Source organism: Lissotriton helveticus, chromosome 8 (assembly GCF_964261635.1).
Source record: "Lissotriton helveticus chromosome 8, aLisHel1.1, whole genome shotgun sequence".
In the NCBI taxonomy this organism is placed as follows: Eukaryota; Metazoa; Chordata; class Amphibia; order Caudata; family Salamandridae; genus Lissotriton; species Lissotriton helveticus.
This window is the reverse complement of record NC_136069.1, coordinates 1,532,437,367-1,532,456,688: the sequence shown is the minus strand read 5'-3', so window position 1 is coordinate 1,532,456,688 and position 19,322 is coordinate 1,532,437,367. Positions and strand designations below refer to the sequence as shown.

The following is a 19,322-nucleotide window of genomic DNA, read 5'->3' as shown; positions in this document are numbered from 1 at the left end:
GCTGCTGGGCCTCATGGCCTCCTGCATCCTGCTGGTGGATCATGCCCGGTGGCATATGCAGGCTCTGCAGTAGGACCTGAAGTTCCAGTGGGCACAGCATCAAGGGAATCTTTCCGATTGCGTCCAGCACACCAATTGCAGTGGTGGCTCACAAACCGGGATTGGGTCAATGGCAGATCCCTCTCCCTTCCCCAACCAGAGTTCACAGTGGTGACAGAGGCATCACTTCTGTGATGAGGCGGCCACATGGAAGAGGCGGAGATCAGAGGCCTCTGGTCTCCGACGAAGTCCGGGCTCCACATCAACCTTCTGGAGCTCTGGGCGATTTGTCTTGCACTGAAGGCATTCCTTCCCTCTGTCTGGGGAAGAGTAATGCAGGTGTTCACAGACCACACCACCGCCATGTGGTACTGCAACAAACAGGGCTGGGTGGGGTCGTGGACCCTTTGTCAAGAGACTCTCCGCCTTTGGACATGGCTGGAACATCAGGGCATGTCTCTGGTGGTTCAACACCTGGCAGGTTCTCTGAACACCAGGGCGGACAAACTCAGACGCAGGTGCATGAGGGATCACAAATTGCGTCTTAACTCGGAGGTGGTGCAAGGTCTCTTTCAGCAGTGGGGAGAGCCTTGATTTGATCTGTTCGCCACCGAAGAGAACGTGCAATGTCAGCAGTTCTGCTTGTTGGAATTTGCAAGGCGGCACTCGCTCAGTGACTCTTTTCGTCGCAAGTGGAGTTGCGGTCTTCTATACGCCTTCCCGCCTATACCACTTCTGCTCAGAGTGCTGAAGAAGATCAGGTATGACTGGGCCCAAGTCATTCTTGTGGCTTCGGATTGGGCATGACGAGCCTGGTATCCCGAGCTCTTACACATGGCCATCGATCCTCCGATCAGACTGCCTTTTCGGGAGGATCTTCTGTTGCAGCAGCAGGGGTCGGTCCTGCTCCAGAACCTGTCCAGCCTCCACCTCCTTGCGTGGAGATTGAGCGGCAACAGTTGGCAGCTTTCGACCTTCCTCCGGTAGTCTGTAATGTTATCTTGGCAGCCAGGCGTACTTCCACTAAAACGTTATACACCTATAGATGGAATACATTTGTCGCATGATGCACAGCAAAGGCTGTGGATCCCCTTTCTGCTCCTCTTTCTGAGGTTCTTTTGTTCCTCCTTTCTTTGGCCCAGCAGGGCTCGGCTCTGGGCACCCTTAAGGGCTATCTATCGGCTATTTCAGCCTTTCTGCGGCTTCCTGATCAGGCTTCTCTTCTCAACTCCCCTATTGGAAATAGATTTTTTTAAGGGCATTACTCCTCTCTTTCCTCCTGTTCCTTTCGTGATGCCCCAGTGGGACTTGAATCTGGTTTTTACGTAACTTACATGCGCTCCTTTCGAGCCACTACATAATTGTCCTTTCAGGCTTTTAACTTTAAAAACTGCTTTTCTGATTGCCATCACCTCTGCTCGCAAGGTGAGTGAACTCCAGGCTGTTCACCCGGACAAGGTTGCCATTCGAACTCTACCTTCCTTTCTCCCCGAAGTGGTTACCTCTTTCCACATTGGCCAGACCATCACTTTGCCCACCTTTTTCCCGCCTCCACATCCTTTAAAGGAGGAAGAGAGGCTCCACCGTCTGTATCTAAAACATGCGCTATCTTTCTATCTGGATCGCACAAAACAATTCCGGGGGGAAGATCAACTCTTTGTTGGATATCTGGGTGCCAAGAAAGGTCGGGCCATGCAAAAACGGACTATCTCCTGGTGGGTCGTTCTATGCATCAAAATGTGTTATTCCTTGGCAAAGAAGGAACCTCCGGTAGGACTGTGCACCCATTCCACCATGGCGATGGCAGCCACTACTGCTTTGGGACATGAAGTCCCCCCTCAGTGACATCTGCCAAGCAGGCATGTGGGCATCCCTGCACATGTTCACTAAACACTACTCCCCGGACAGCCAAGTCTGGAGAGACTGCTTCTTTGGCCGTTCAGTTCTCCAGGACTTTCTGGTGTGAACTTAGTTCGCAGACCCACCTCCAGGGTTGGTTTTGCTGGAGTATCTATTCTAAGGTAAGGAATCTATAACTAATTATCTCTTTCAGATGAACAAGGTACTTACCTTCGGTAACGATATAGCTGTAAGAGACATATATTAGTGACAGATTACTTACCGCCCCACCCACCCTCCCCTTTCTGCGAACTGACTTCTAGGGTAAGGGACTCCCTTTCAGGGCCCTAGTTTTGTGCACCAGTGGTCAGTGTCTTGCATGGCACTGCGCTTCTGGCGTGGAATGTCGTGTAAAGAACTGACGTCCGCGTGCAAGGGTGGCGTCTAGGTAGATTCTGCTATGTCATCCTGGCGATCACGACGCCGACGACGAACGTGGAGTCGACCGACGCCACCTACCGACGCGCAGGGGTACTGCTATAAAAACAATTCTCCGGATCCAGTCTGACGCCTGGGGGTAATTCTAAGGTAAGGAATCTATAGCTAATGTATGCCTCTTGCAGATACATCGTTACCGAAGGTAGGTAACTTGTTCATTAAATAACTTTCTCTGTTTTTACTACAAAAAAGTAAACGTTATGGCCAAGTATTTATGTTCTGTTTTCAACAAACCCTTGTCTATTTGCAAAAAAAGCATTGTTTTACTCCTAATTGCACGATAGCAAACATGTAATATTCAACAGTTAAGTTGTATAATATGTTCTTTTTTTTTTGGCCTCTTGGGATAAACTATGAGGCCAAATGGTTTGTAACGGAATCGGAACTCCAATATCTCAATTCCATTTTAAATTATACCTATTAACCCATTAGCATTTTGTGTCTGATTCGTGGACCAAATCTATCTGCGAAACCTGAAAAAATAATCCTGTTGTGTACAGATTGTTAGGTTGGACAGGCGCCAGTCTCTGTTCCCAGAGAGGCAGCTCACAGCTGAAGGTTCAGTGTAACTGGTTTAGTGAGAGGAAGGTTGGCAGAGGACCTGGACGAAGACTGCATCCTGAGCCCAGCCAACCCACACTGCACACTCATGGTGTTGGGGGTTATTGAGCATGTAAACAAAAATAAAGAACAAAAGAAATACGCAAAAGCACATTATCAAATATACGATCAATGCCGTTGTGCAATGGATTATGTCGATTTAAGGAATTATCCAAGACCTTCCAAAAGTATATGAATTGCAGCAAAATTCAAGGCGAGTTAATGCCATTTGAGTCAAGCCATGACATTAATGTCAAGCACTAAGTCATGAAAAGCGTATGGTGGGGGCATGAGTTATGGTTGTGCAGCTGCCCATACCTGAGCACTTTTAGTGCTTTTTATATATTGGCTTTTGCACTGTGAACTTTACAGTAGTTAAATTATATTTTTTAATGGTTTGTGTGTTGTCTATGCAGATTCATAAAGTGTAATATACTACGTAGTACTTTGTTTAGAGTGATGCGAGGGCACAACTCCCGAGAGGTGAAGCCTCAAGTGGGTCATTTTGCCCCTCTCTTCCCTCAATAATGGTGATAGATAGCCTATTTTATTCTGAACATCTGTATATATGGTTTATTCCACTGAATTTGTAGGTTTGGCTTGTCAATTGTGGTGAAGATCGGTGCAAGGATAAAAAAAAAAAATAAGGCGTGGAGGGGGAAGTCTTATTTTCCCATTTTAAGCACCATAGAAATTATTGTTCGCACCTACAGCAAAAAACATTCATGCCAAACTTAGCATGAAAGTTGAGCTTTACTCTGAAATCGTGCTTTCACTGGTTGGGGTAAATCCATTCAGTATTCTTATAGGTATAGCCCTTTAAAATAGCTAATGGGTGGGCTTGAAAGGGTTGAATATTTTGAATCTGTGCTGTTTAAAATCACAAAAAAGATATTGCAAATCCTGTAAATCAATTTACATTTTTTTTATTTTCCTAAAACAAATGTGATTGACTGTAGAAGGGTTGAGAAGGTTTAGATGCAAACTTTTTATTTAAATAACCACCATTTTGTTGAACAAAAAGGTTCTATTCGTTTTTGTACAGGAACTCATGATTTTAATTAAATGGGAAAAAGTTGAAAAAAAAGGTTCCCATTAAATAAAAAATTCAGCATGTCCAAGTGGTCCAGCCACAGACTCGTGGGCTTGAGCAGGACAGAATAGAAATCATGTTATATTCTACCTTTTGGAATTTATGGTACTGTATGTGACATAAACCAGCAATCATTGAGAACATATATTTTGCAACACTTTTCCAGTACATAATATACATGCAAGCCACCTGTTATTCATGCTTATTTTGTATCAGGTTTGATGTTTCCCTTTCATATGCTGCAAAGTGGTTTATTCTACCCCATCACAATACAATATGGATTCATTTTAAGAGGACTCTTACAGGGAGGGTTAATGGTTACAGATCACTGTTACCATAGGTGGTGTTGACCTCTGGGATTGACTGTTTAGGTTTCTGTGCAGCATTTGGACAGTGTGTTTTTCTTTTACATCAGGAATGTACTCCTTAAGCATAATTTTTATTTTAGTTCATACATAAGCAAACTCACGTAAACGTTGTGATAGTCTTTTGTAACAGACAGCCGGATACTGATGTAGATGGAAGTAATGTGTGCAGCATAAATATCCTCCTTTGTATGCTTTGGAAGGTTCAATGAAAGATGTCCTAAGAAAAATTTATACTTTGATTCATATGCACATGATTACATTGTAGGATGATCCCATTACACATCATTCAAAATATTGAAATTTATCGCTTAACAAAGAAATGTTTACATGTTAAGTTTTTTGTCTTTTTTTTCTGGATCCCAGTCCCTCCAAAGTCAAATTTTCTGGATAATCCTTGGTACCGCACAGTAAACGCCTCCAAAGGTCAGTGAGGTTATCTGTGAAAGCAGAAAATTGCGGTAGATTTTTTTTTCATTTGGCCATAACACATCCAACTGTAAAATCACAAGGTGGTGAAAGAGATGAAGTACAGTGCACGCCTGAGATGCTTTAACACCAAATGTTTCATTTGACAGAGGGGGATCTTTTACACAAGGGACAGAAGCATTGACTCTTAAAGCATGGTTCTCATCAGCGCTGGCCTTCCTCTTCATCATATTGATGTTCTAGGTCAGACATTAGCCATTTATATATTTTTCCATCATCTGCCATCTAAGATGTGAAGAGCTTGAGCCACGTACATTGTTCCTACTTAATTTGAAAACCCAGTGTTATCTTATGGCAAGATCCCAACTATAAAATGTTCAGGCTTACTGGGCTAGTTGCAGGATACTGTGATTTTGACATGGGTGCTAATCATGATGGGTTTATAGGGTTGTTAAGGGTGTGCTTAAAATGAAAACATAATTTCATATTTAAAACCTCTAAAGCTGAGAAATGACACCTAGACTTTACCTCTGGCTTTTCTCATAGGAAGCAGAACACCCCACCCCCCAAACCTGAAGAGAGCCACGCTTTAAAACATTGTATTCCTGATTACTTTTTATCAGTCATTCACTACCATATTCATGTTTACAGTTTTAGTAAAGCTGATTAACAGTTTTTTTAATGTGTGTGTTTGCTGACGTGGCAGATTCCCAGCCTGTAGTCCATGTGATCGCTTCCAGAAGTCAGGATTGGTCAGAACATGAAATTGCCATGGACTCGAGCCCTACCATAATTTACCAGGACCTCTCTGGTGAATCCCAGTCTGCTGCTTCAACCATTAAAGCTCTGCTGGAGTTGCAGCAGACAGCAGGTATGTGTTTGGGAAGAAGTGGGTGAATTGTATGCAGAAATAACCAGTCACAAATGAATACCTCAATATTTTTACTTGGTAAACCAGTTGTTTGAAAACCCCAGGCAAAGAAATGTCGCACTCCTAATGTTAATAACCTGGTAAAAATAGATTTGGAATTATACAGTTTTTGTGTACTGTCATTTCTAGCACGCCAATGGGGATTGCTCATGTCTGGCTATACTCTGGGCCCTGTATTCACTCTTCTAATGAGTTGCCAATCCAGCATTATTGAATATTGTAACTTGGGGCAGTTTTATTGTAAGAAGTATTCCGTGATCAGTGTGCTCATAACAACTGCAAAGTCCAGCCTGGGTGAGATGCCCTAGAGTGAGCCTTCCACCTGAAATGTTTGAGCTTACGTGCATATTTTTCACTCCATTCCTGGACTTTGGTTTCAAAACGTCCAAAGCCAGAACACATACTATTGTCCAGACCCTGGACAACTTCCTGGACAGTAAGTTGGCCACCCCCTGGTGGTTTGAGAGTCATATGGGGTTGCAAGCATCCTGCATTATGATTGTTCCCCCATACTAAGTACCATATACTGTTGCTGCTCCACCTGGCAGAGTACTGGGATCAGTTACATGGTAATTTGTTCAAACCTGTCCACTCATCCAGGGGGAAATCCAGTAAATTGTGGGCTTACACTCCCAACTTTAGTGCTATTTTAGTGCTATGCCCCTTGTGCCTGCCACAATTTCAGCTTACGTTATATCTGATTCTTTAGAGATCTGGTTTTGAGCTCACTATGTGTGTTACTCTTTCACTGTTGTATGGTACAGGCCTAATTAATTCTGCTGAACAATTATGTTGGATCATAAAGAAATTTATGCTCTTTTGCGGGTGATCAGTAGACTTGAAACAGCGCTCAACAAAAAATAGACACAATATCTATTGTACAATTTCAACATATCTGAATGGACTTTACACATTTTATATTTACATGCGCTAGAGGCTAAGATTACACATAAAGGAATTTACTTGACCCTGAAAGCTTGCGTTCTAGTGGTGAAATCCAGAAAGGCAGTGGTACACAATGATAGTACCATGTCCCTCTACTGTGTCCAAATGCAAAAGGGACTTTTTTGATGCATCTTTTCCACTGACAGTGGAGCTGTAGATATGTTCCTGCCATTATAGTCATTACAGATTTCAGCAGCTAAAGGGCATACAAACTGAGCAGGCATGTCCATTCTCCTAGCGAATGGGAGATTCACCAAGAAGTCCTCAATTAAATCTTTTAAAAACTAGGGGGTGCACCTAGACTTAGAGTGGTCAAGCGAACAAACAATCCCCCTGGATAGGCATTAGTTCCAAATCCGTAGGTTGAATGCCAATATTGGAGAGTACTTTCATCTGACTTGAGAGTACTACGGAAGATCAGGTGTAGCCCAAAGGGTATGGCCATGCTGGTGAGTCCGTTTTGGCCATTCAAAACCCTGTTTCCTGGCTTTCTCTATTTATTCTAGAAGTAGTACATCTTTTTCCTCTGAGTTAGCATCTTTTATTTCTGAGGAGAATGGTGTTGTTCCTCTGTTCTATCAATCTCTGATCAATGAGGAGCTAGCCTGTATCCATATTGGCCTCTTTTAAAAACTTGGATTTCCTAATGGCTACTAGGATGCACTCCACCAGAATACAATGCGGAAGTCATTGCTTTGATTTTCACACTAGACCTTTAGATAACAGTCAACCTACTCACTGACTGGGTGTCTGTTAACCTGTTCTAGACATCTGGTCTAATCCAGGGTGCAGGAAGACATCAGCAAAATCAACTTAGATGCCATATAGACACTTAACTTAATTAAGCCACTTTTTTCTCTGATCAGGCACACCAAAGATCTCTTGGGGATATGGAACTGGTCCTTGCCAGAGTAATGCGCAAAGCCTTTGAGGGCCTTAAGTGATAGTAGGCATATGTCATGGATCACTTCTTTCTTGTTGGCTTTATATCCATCAAAGCGCACACAGTATTAGTGACTCTGTAAATATACACTATGTTCTATTGACACAGGTGGTCTGTTCCCATGCCTCCTTATCTGAGTAGGTCATGCACAACATGAAATTCATATGCATGTTACATTTTTAAATGGGCAGAGCCAGGGCTCTGCATTCATTTTAATGTTCGTGGCAATGATGCTGATTGAGCTGTTGTTAAGGCTACCATTAGCAGATGGATCTCTTAATTGTTCCACATTGGTGCACTCTACACATGGCAAACCCTTCATGCAGTCTTCAGATACACTTCATCACAGCTAAGGTTGTTTTTCTTATATTCTTAAGCCATGTACTAGTCTATCTAAACCAGTCAGCTAAGTGTGCTCCACACAGGGATTCTACAGATACAGAGCTCTAAAAGTTTCCTCCTGGTACTGTACATGTTTTGGTCAGGAGGTTCTTGAAAACTTGTTCGCCTAGGCTTATGGTGCATGTGTTTCCTTCTCTTTTGCCTTTTCAATTTTCAGTGCTGTTGAAATCATCCACAGGGGAACAAGCCAGAACATGTCAGTTACTTTCAAATTGACGACAACACCCTCTCACCTTTGTCTGCCAGATCTTTCCTGGGCGCATCCTATGAGTATGGTATCTTGTTACATGGTCAGTCAGTAATCTGTATCAGGGCAAAGGCAGCTTGCTATGGTTTTACTTTATTTCAAAGTTCATACTAGTTCTGCAATTGGCAGCAAAGTAGAAAAGCCGTTTTCTCAACTAGTTGTTGAGATGGTTGTCTGGAAAAATCTGCAGTATGTTGTCACTGCTCAGCTGACAGATTTGAGTGAGGAAAGCACTCAAATTTGATGAATCGTACTGGAATTCATGAAACTTACAATGAAGTCAGTTAACTTTTGTTTGTTCTGAATTAAAACTGCCTACGATGATATACGGTGTCACATAATGAGGAGAAGAGAAGATGGGTGTTTGATAGCAACCGGTGCCTTCAGGTTTAGAGGGTAATGCACTTTCCTTTAAGAATAGGAAGAGATGCCTCAAGATTAAAACACGTATCTGAAAGAGACACGTTAGTAATAGATTCCTTACCTTAGAATATCCCCAGGCGTCAGACTGGATCCGGAAAATTTTGCGTAGCAGTACCCTTGCGCGTCGGTAGGCGTCGTCTGCGGCTCCGCGTCCGTCGTCGGCGTCGTGGGCGCCGTGATGACGTCGTCTGAGTACTTGGACGCCGCCTCCGCGTGCTGACGTCAGTTCTTCTTTTTTCCGCGCCAGCAGCGCAGATCCGGAAAAAGTGGTACCTTAGTCATTTTTTGACTAAAACTTTTTTGATCCTTTTTGATCATTCTTTCGAGTCTTCGACTCCGAACGGTGCCGGTAGAGATGCCAGGTTTTAAGCCTTGTGAGGATTGCGACCGACTGATGTCGGTCACGGACCCTCACCGTCGGTGTCTCCACTGTCTTGGCGTCGATCATGACGACAAGACCTGCTCCGACTGCCGGGCCCTAACTTCGAAAGCTAGGCGGGAGCAGTCCTGCAAGTGACTCGATCTCCGGCAGTCGGCCCCGCGCCGTGAAAGGTCCCGGTCCGGACGGAGGTCGAGGGAGCGGTCGCGGGAGCGGAGCCACCATAGCTCCGGGAGTCGACATCACTCCTCAGGGTCGAAGTCATCAGGTAAGCACAAGAAGTCGAAGTCGCGGGCGTCGCGTCCGGCCTCATACCCTCCGGTCCCTGGGCCACGCGCGACGCCGGAGGAGATTGAACGTTTCCTCATGACCATGAGGTCTCTCACTCCTCCCACGGGCTCCGCGGCGCCTTCGGGCCCAGCGGACAAGTCTGGGGGCCGTAGCGGGTCGGGGGCTTCGGCCCCGACGCCGTCGGGTGCTTCGGCCCCGACTCCGCCGGCGCCTTCGGGCTCGGCTCCGCAGGGCCCCGCTGGATCAACCTAACAACCTCACCGGCGCCGGTCCCTCAGGTGTTTCCTCCGGCGCCGTCTTCGGGCGGCGCCGTCCCCGATGCCTCCTTCGATCCGGTTCCGCTCTCGACACCGTTTGGAGAGTTCTACTTCAAAGAACCGGCCCCATCATTTGACACCCCTGAGTACCAGGAGATGGGTGATGTGGAGAATTGGGAGGGGTCTGAGGACCCTCTGACACGGGAGTGTCAGTCCCAGGAGGACTGGACAGCTGGACTTGGGGATGCCAGTGGTCTGGACACCTCGCCAGACACTGGTTTTGTCTCACCTCCTACCGTGGCTACGGAGGAGGGGGCAACCTACAGTGTGGTGCTGACGTGGGCGGCCAAGGCCTTGGGCCTTGAACTCCCCGTCGCGGCCGTTAGTCCTCCTCACTGAGGTCCTTAAACCGCAGTCAAGCTCGGCTGAGCCTCTGCTACCGTTTAATGAGGCCTTGACCGACGTTCTTTTGGGCACTTGGTCCAAGCCCGCTACAGGTTCGCCTGTAGATAGGAACGTGGCCAGACGCCACCGCCCGGCCCCGGGCGACCCTTGTTTCCTGTCCACCCACCCCACCCCATAGAGCCTGGTGAACCAGGCCTCCAATTCCCAGTCTGCATTCCCGTCGGCTCCACCTAACAGGGAATCCAAGAGGTATGAGCAATACGGCAATACGGCAAAAAGGTATTCTCCTCCCTGAGTCTGGGACTGCGGTCTTCCAACACCGCATGCCTCTTGGGCCGCTACACCACTCTCTGTGGGATACGGTCGCAGAAGTGCTGCCAGAATGCCTGTTGGTGGTACGGGCTAAACTCGGCCAGGCCCTTGTGGAAGGCCGGGATGCAGCACGATAATCTATCCGGTGTGGGCTGGATACCACCGACTCACTGGGCAGAGCGATGGCAACGACGGTGGCGATTCGTCGCCACGCCTGGTTGAGGTCCGCCAACTTCTCGGCTGATGTCCAGAATACTCTCATGGACATGCCGTTTGATTGCCTTTTTGGCGACAAGGCAGACCATGCGCTTGAGCGTTTTAAGGACCCAGGGCTACGGCCAGGTCCTTGGGCCTCTCAGCCCCGCGCCAGCAAACTGGTGCCTTTCGCTCCTTTTGTGGCCAAGGAAGGGACGCCCCCACACGTGCTGCCAGCCAGGCACCGCAGACTAACATCCAACGCAGTGGCGGCCGTGGAAACCGCCGTGGAGGCGGTCGAGGACAACGGCGAGGTCAGTCCACACCTTCCCCCGCAGCATCCGCCTCAAAACCCTCCTAGTCCATGCTTTCAGGCCCATATGACGCCAGTGGGGGGGCAGGGTTCTCCATCACCTCTTCCACTGGCGCACTGTCACGTCGGACAGGTGGGTGCATGCAAATCGTCCGAAGGGGCTACTCCCTCCCCTTCGAGGCGACCCCTCCAGCCATGCCACCGCAATACCACCGCATATCAGGGGATCATTTGCGACTTCTGCAGGAGGAAGTTACGGCCCTCTTGGCCAAGGAGTCCATCGAACGCGTTCCTGGGCCAGAAGTAGGGTGTGGTTGCTACTCCCACTACTTTCTGGTACCCAAGAAGGGCAAAGGGGGCCTACGCCCTATCTTGGACCTACGGAACGTCAACGGCTTCCTCCGGAAGGAGAAGTTCAAAATGCTGACACTGGCTCAGGTCTTAGCTGCCCTGGACCCAGGAGACTGGATGGTAGCGTTGGACTTGCAGGACGCTTATTTCCACATCCCCGTCCTGCAGGCCCACCGGCGTTACCTGCGGTTCACAGTAGGCCACGAGCACTTTCAGTTTACCGTGCTCCCCTTCGGCCTTACCAGTGCCCCACGGGTGTTCACGAAGGTGATGGCGGGGGTCGCAGCTCATCTGCGCAGGTTAGGGATTTCAGTCTTCCCCTACCTCGACGACTGGTTGTTGAAGGCGGGCTCGCCCCAAACAGTCGTCAGCCACCTCCAGACAATGGCAGACCTCCTGCACCTGTTGGGGTTTTCCATCAATGTGCCAAAGTCACACCTGTGCCCCTCTCAGAAGCTCCTCTTCATCGGAGCGGCACTCGACTCGGCGCAGTTTCGGGTTTATCCTCCCGAACAGCGGGTTCGGGACATTCAGGCTCTGATTCCACTCTTTCAGCCTTTGTCCTGGGTCTCGGTCAGGTTGACGCTGCGGCTTCTGGGGCTGATGGCCTCCTGCATCCTTCTGGTGCATCACGCCCGGTGGCGGATGCGGGCTCTGCAGTGGGACCTGAAGTTTCAGTGGGCCCAGCATCAGGGCAACCTATCTGACCATGTCCTGATCTCGGAGGGCACTGCGAGACAGCTGCAGTGGTGGCTCACGGACCGCGATTGGGTCAGCGGCAGATCCCTTTCCCTTCCCCAACCGGAGCACGTAGTTGTGACGGACGCGTCTCTCCAGGGCTGGGGAGGCCACATGGGAGAGGCGGAGATCAGAGGCCTCTGGTCCCTGGCGGTGTCCCGGCTCCATATCAACCTTTTGGAGCTGCGGGCGATTCGTCTAGCACTGAAGGCATTCCTCCCCTCTGTTCGGGGGAGTGTAGTGCAGGTGTTCACGGACAACACCACCGCCATGTGGTACTGCAACAAACAGGGCGGGGTGGGGTCGTGGACCCTTTGCCAGGAGGCTCTGAGGCTCTGCGCCTCTGGCAGTGGCTGGAACATCAGGGCGTGACCCTGGTGGTTCAACACCTGGCAGGTTCTCTGAATGCCAGGGCGGACGAACTCAGCCGTCGGTGCATGATGGATCACGAATTGCGTCTGAACTTGGATGTGGCGCAAGGCCTCGTTCAGCAGTGGGGAGAACCTTAGTTAGATCTATCCGCCACCGAAGAGAACGTGCAATGTCATCAGTTCTGCGCTTTGGAATTTCCAAGGCGGCACTCGCTCGTAGACGATTTTCGTCGCGAGTGGAGTTGCGTTCTATTGTACGCCTTTCCGCCTATACCACTTCTGCCCAGAGTGCTGAAGAAGATCAAGCACGACCGGACCCAAGTCATCCTTGTGGCTCCGGACTGGGCACGAAGGTACTGGTATCCAGAGCTACTAAGTATGTCAGTCGATCCCCCGGTTCGTCTGCCTCTTCAGGAGGACCTTTCTGTCGCAGCAGCAGGGGACGGTCCTCCACCCGAACCTGTCCAGTCTCCACCTCCATGCTTGGAGATTGAGCGGCGAAAGTTGAGGACATTTGACTTGCCTCCTGAAGTCTGTAATGTCATTCTGGCAGCCAGGCGTCCTTCCCCAAAGTCTGTATACGCCTGCAGGTGGAACAAATTTGTGGTATGGTGCACAGCAAAGGCTGTGGATCCTCTTGCTGCCCCTCCTTCTGAGGTTCTTTTCTTCCTTCTTTCTCTTGCCCAGCAGGGCTCTGCTCTGGGCACTATCAAGGGCTACCTTTCTGCCCTTTCAGTCTTTCTAAGGCTGCCTGATCAACCTTCTTTGTTCAAGTCCCCTATTGTAACTCGTTTTCTGAAGGGCATCACACACATGTTCCCTCCTGTTCCGTTTGTGATGCCTCAGTGGGACTTGAACCTTGTTCTTACGTTTCTGATGTGCGCTCCCTTTGAGCCACTTCACAACTGTCCTCTCCGCCTTCTTACTCTGAAGACTGCTTTCCTGGTTGCCATCACCTCTGCCAGGAGAGTGAGTGAGCTCCAGGCTCTTTCATGTACACCCCCTTTCCTTTCTGTCCATCCGGACAAGGTTGTGTAACGTTCTTCCATATCGGGCAGTCTATCACCTTGCCCACCTTCTTTCCGCCACCGCAACCCTCTAAAGAGGAAGAGCGGCTCCATCGTCTGGACCCAAAACGTGCGCTTTCATTCTACTTGGTTCAGAAAAGGGGGTGGTGATGAACAGAGTGTCTGAATTAAGCAGACCACTCTTACCCAGTCCAAAGATCAGGGCTTGATCCATCACCGTTATTTAGCTCACTGCCCCATCCCAGCTCAGAACCTGGCTATATGCAAATTAGTCTGTCCCTGGCCCAGAGCATCATGGGAACAGGGCAGACCAAACTACCAAGCCAATTCTTCACCAGAAAGGAGACAAGCTTCCGGGGACCGGTTTCTGCCATTTCAGGCGTCGTCGGCCCGGCTTGCTTGGATCCTGATGGAGCAGTGAGCAAGGGACTCATGTCTGAGCATACCCTTCCACGCTTATGGTGGACAAAATGATTCAGAAAAGGGGGTGGTGATGAACAGAGTGTCTGAATTAAGCAGACCACTCTTACCCAGTCCAAAGATCAGGGCTTGATCCATCACCGTTATTTAGCTCACTGCCCCATCCCAGCTCAGAACCTGGCTATATGCAAATTAGTCTGTCCCTGGCCCAGTGCATCATGGGAACAGGGCAGACCAAACTACCAAGCCAATTCTTCACCAGAAAGGAGACAAGCTTCCGGGGACCGGTTTCTGCCATTTCAGGCGTCGTCGGCCCGGCTTGCTTGAATCCTGATGGAGCAGTGAGCAAGGGACTCATGTCTGAGCATACCCTTCCACGCTTATGGTGGACAAAATGATTCAGAAAAGGGGGTGGTGATGAACAGAGTGTCTGAATTAAGCAGACCACTCTTACCCAGTCCAAAGATCAGGGCTTGATCCATCACCGTTATTTAGCTCACTGCCCCATCCCAGCTCAGAACCTGGCTATAGTTCTGAGCTGGGATGGTGCAGTGAGCTAAAAAACGGTGATGGATCAAGCCCTGATCTTTGGACTGGGTAAGAGTGGTCTGCTTAAATCAGGCACTCTGTTCATCACCACCCCCTTTTCTGATTCATTCTACTTGGATCGCACACGCCAGTTCTGGGTGGATGACCAACTCTTTGTTGGTTACGTGGGCGCTAAGAAGGTGCGGGCGGTGCACAAAAGGACCATCTCTCGGTGGATCATCTTGTGCATCCAGGCGTGTTACTCCTTGGCTAAGAAGGAACCCCCTGTTGGGCTGAGGGCTCATTCCACTTGGGCCACGGCGACTACAACTGCCTTAGGCCGAGGAGTGCCCTTGCAGGACATTTGTCAGGCGGCTACGTGGGCCTCGCTGCACACGTTTGCGAGACACTACTGCCTGGACAGCCAAGTCCAGAGGGATGGCTTCTTTGGCCGTTCCGTCCTCCAGGACTTTCTGGTGTGATTATTGGTTCGCAGACCCACCACCGGGGTTGGTATTGCTGGGGTATATATTCTAAGGTAAGAAATCTATCACTAATGTGTCTCTTTCAGATTCACAAGTTACTACTTGTGTAACGATATATCTGTAAGAGACATTAGTTAGTGATAGATTCCTTACCGACCCACCGATATCTAGGGTTAAGGTCATCCCTTTCAGGGCTCTAGTTTCAATGGCACCAGTGTTGGTTTTTAACATGGCTCTGCGTTTCTGGCGCAGAAAAGCTGCGTCTAAGAACTGACGTCAGCACGCGAAGGCGGCGTCAAAGTACTCCGACGTCATCACGACGCCGACGACGGACGTGAAGCCGCAGACGACGCCTACCGACGCGCAAGGGTACTGCTACGCTAAAATTTCCGGATCCAGTCTGACGCATGGGGATATTCTAAGGTAAGGAATCTATCACTAACTAATGTCTCTTACAGATATATCGTTACACAAGTAGTAACTTGTGCTTTAATGTAAATACCATGGCATATAATTCCTAGTGCGGCTATGTGCTCCCTGCCTCTTTAATGCTGGATTGGTATTCAAGGCTTGGTTTTTGCAGGTGCAGCTCTGTTGGTGCTCAAGCAACAGCTGCACCTTTTCAAGATAGCAGTCACCTTGTCATGGTATTCTGTCTTCCATGGTTATCTTACCATACTTGGTTCCTGAGTAGTTTATGAACTGATCAGTGTCCGAGAGACTGTACTATGCTTCCTCTTTCTGGGTTATCTTTTTCCATGACTTTCGTGCCTAGGTTCTTGGATCTTGCTTGCTCCATCCCCTATAGTTAGAGGAGTTGGAGGAGTCTACAGTTATGGCCATCTATGACAATAATATCTATCCGTCAGCCCCTCTTCTTCATGGTAGGAATTTGTAATTAGGACCTCGGATGTTAGCAATACAATAGATTGATGTGACTAGATTGTAAATATCAGGATCATTTGTTCCTGATACCTCATATACTCATTCCTCCATCCTTGCACTCTCACCCATCCATCCATGTACTCATGCATTCCTCTTTCATTGCACTATCTATACATCAATCAATTCATGCACTCAGTCACTCACTCATCCATGCATTCTTCTAAACAATGACAAGATCACCAGTTAGCGAAGAAGTACTTTCATTTTGAAGCCAGATCTATTGGCTTTGCAATTGCTTGTTTAAGAAGAGAAATAAGTGGGATGTTGTTGGGAAAGGAAAGTCCTCTGCATTTTAAAAGACATGTGGCCCTGCTCTGAGCGCCCAGCTGTATTGTTGTCTGGATCCCTAATGCAGATTTTCTTTTTCTTTTCTTAGGCAAACACGGATGTGTTTTATATTTAAAAGACAAACCAATATGCTAACTCTAGAATATCATTTTGCCTTTTTTGCATCTAGTGCATGCTCTCTTTTTGTTACTGCATACCAGCCCTTTAATTGAGGCTACTAATCATCCATACTAGATTCAGTTTTCTGTCCTTGCACTGCCCCCCTGAATCAACTTAAAGAATACCAATTTAATTTGTTGCCTCTAATTTCAAACTCCTTCGTATTTGAGGGTTTTAGATTTTTCTTTTTATGTGTATACAACTTTTTAACCTACTCGGATAACTTAATTTTCTAAGCCATCGTAGACCCCTAAGAAGTTGTCATGCCTCCAGGTTGAGCACCGCTGGTATAGAGCTTCTGTTCTAAGAGCAACAGGGCCATCTTAAAGGTATCCATTCTAGTTGGACACCTATTGCTGAAAGATCCCTTGGAGACATTTTTCCTCTTTGGTGCCATTTGTTCAATTAGCTTTACATTATTCACTAACTCCAGTGGGGATCTAGGAGCACAGTCCTGGAGGAAGGGAGGTATATTTAGATCATAAATAATAAAGACATTAAGGGAGCTGGTCTGAAATTCAATTTTTACATTTTGTCCAAAACTACCTGTTCAGCAAGTACCGAGGAAGGGTAAAACGATAGCCATGAAGATAGCTGGTAAGTAATCATAATTTTAACTAGCTATCAGACGACTAGGTTGCCCTTTTGCTAGGAAACTGAATTAGTAACATGCAGCAGCTTTAGCAGCAATAACATGCACATAGCGGTTTCTGTGTGAAAAATGTTGCACCACCGGTATTGAATCACATTGTTGATCAAAAGCACATTTCCATGATCGCTTATCTTAGTGTTGCCTTTCCTGAAATGAATCAGTCCGTTGCCGTTTTAAGTGCAGGAAAGTGATTTTTGAAACTTTTATTTAAAAAATCTATTCAACATCAGTTCTTCCTCCGTCATTCTGAAGCAACACATCTAATCCATTTTTGAGTATGAAATCACTTCTTAATTTCTGTAATGGAGATTTATGTTCCAGTTTCATCGAATGGTTTCCAGCCAACATGTCACATCTTGGAAGTTCATACATTTTTTTTCTTTAATTATTATTGTTTAACTCATTCAAACTTGATACTCAAGAAGGTCCTTTTGTTCAATATTCAAAGCAGTCAAAGAGTCGAAGCCTAGATCATCCACCATTGACCTCAGCCAAATGGCAGTTCCCATCCAGATGACACAAGAAAAGCACCAGTCTTCTGAAAGCATGTCTATTCCCGTGGTCGAACAAGAGGTTGTGGCTGATTATGTCACTGCAGGTAAGGGGCTTCATTTGCATTGTTTATAGTAGGCACAATACTCTTCGTGTTTTGAATATTAGTACTGCTAACTCATGAGGAGGTGTGATCTTGATGTTGAAGCTCTGGATTTAATCTTAAATTTACATTTTGCCTCAACCACTTGACACACCATCTGATGGGGGAAACTTTGATATCTCCCTACCGCTCACTTTCTATCTGTAGCTTGGGAACACATACAAAACTCTTAAGTCATTGTCAGGTTTACAAATATTTCTTTTGTTTTTCCAGTTTTCATATCAAGCCATTTCATTTTCAATCAAATTCTTTAACCATAGTCAATTATCTCAAAAGAAACCTTTGAGTGTATCATTTAGAAAGAAAGCTATTGTTTTCACTGTATATAATGTTGTGTTGTACCTATACGTGCCAGGCCTCCAGCTCTGTCTGCCTTACTTATGGGACTACTGATGCCATTGGATAATCCAGGATCAGGCACATACAACTTAGAAAATCTTACACGTAGATACTTCCACCCACACACTGGCTTTGCTAGCTCTCAACACCATTTCTTATTCGTTTTTCTTTCTTTAGCTAATATACTGTTTCCATTAAAAAAAAGATTAAATGGGTTGCTTTTTGAACCATTTCGGATCTTAGGTCCTTTTCTGCTTTATTAAAGGCATAATCCTCCATTTAAAACTAGAGTATGAGACTGCATTCCTTCCAATATTCCATTCCTTGCTTGTCTCACTTTGAGTAATGTTAACCTCTGATAGACCAATGCCATTCTTTTGTCTACCTAGGGCTTGGAGCCATCACTATTAGAAACAAGCATTTACAATGCAACGGTTTCGCCTTTGGAAAAGTTAGAGCTAATGGCATTGTAAATGACAACTTGACTTCCTTCCCTTTGCGTGCATTTCTCTGCCCTCATTTGTACCCCCTTATCATTAGGATCTCCTAACCTGTCACTTTTTTAATGTTTTTGCCTTTTCTCTCCTTGCTCCCTACCCTACCTTTCTCTGTTGCACTCTTATTTCTTGGCCATCTGTTCTCCCCACATGACTTCTGCTCTGACGATCCCTTCCAGTCTTCAAGCGCCCCCTTACCTCTTTCTGCTCTCATTTGACCTCCCATGAGCTCCCCAACATACTTTCTTCTAGAAACTGGTGCTTTGTGTGCCTTCCTATATACCTTTAGTCTCACAATTGTTGATTGGGTAAGTGTTCCATGTACCTGGGGATTCTCTCCTCCTCTCTCTGTCTGTTTATAGCTCGTTGCTTGTGCTTGCTGTCCTGCCCCCTCGTTCGTTGTGCTTGCTCTTCTGCCCTGCTATTGGCATTTTTAAATGACAATGCCATTTATTTATGTTTAAAAAAACAAACATAAATAAAAATAATGTCATGAGCAATGCCAATAGCTCTAACTTTAAAATGCCGAGACCATTGCATTGTAAATGCTTGTTTTTTTTCTTTTTGGCAAATCCACTAGTTCTCCTTTGGTGACCGAGTTACAGTTTGCATGACTATTTTGCAATTTATGGATTGTTAATGTCAGTGGGATTTTTAGACTTTAATTCACAATCATAACTGCACCGTGCGTGTTTTTGTGCGTTTCCAGTTTTTTTTATCAAAACAGTTTTTGGTGCGATAACCTAACCATAACTTCACTTCAATAATTTTCATGAAACTCTACCAAAGATAGTTCATGTAACTAAAGTTAATTAAAAAAAAAAGGCTTATGCGAATTGATGAATACATATTGAAGGGGAGAGAAGGAATTCTAGAGCTGAGAAATAGGTTGTATTTGCCCTTCATATTCCCATAAGAGTATTTTGCCACACCATAGCTAAAAAACGCTTAAGTGAATGA

At 46.6% G+C, this 19,322-nt stretch overlaps 1 protein-coding gene across 6 annotated transcripts in view; it reads left to right on the top strand.

Moving 5' to 3' along the window:
* Nucleotides 1-19,322, top strand: part of EMSY (EMSY transcriptional repressor, BRCA2 interacting) — a 377,116-nt gene that overhangs the window by 232,796 nt on the left and 124,998 nt on the right. For 3 of the 6 annotated variants that reach the window (XM_078658521.1, XM_078658525.1, XM_078658520.1), the window contains exons 15-17: nucleotides 4,801-4,860; nucleotides 5,570-5,734; nucleotides 17,320-17,469. In XM_078658521.1, the coding sequence (XP_078514647.1) occupies nucleotides 4,801-4,860; nucleotides 5,570-5,734; nucleotides 17,320-17,469 (375 nt within the window). The remainder of the gene's footprint in view (nucleotides 1-4,800; nucleotides 4,861-5,569; nucleotides 5,735-17,319; nucleotides 17,470-19,322) is intronic. The other 3 variants (XM_078658523.1, XM_078658522.1, XM_078658524.1) reach the window with 2 other exon arrangements.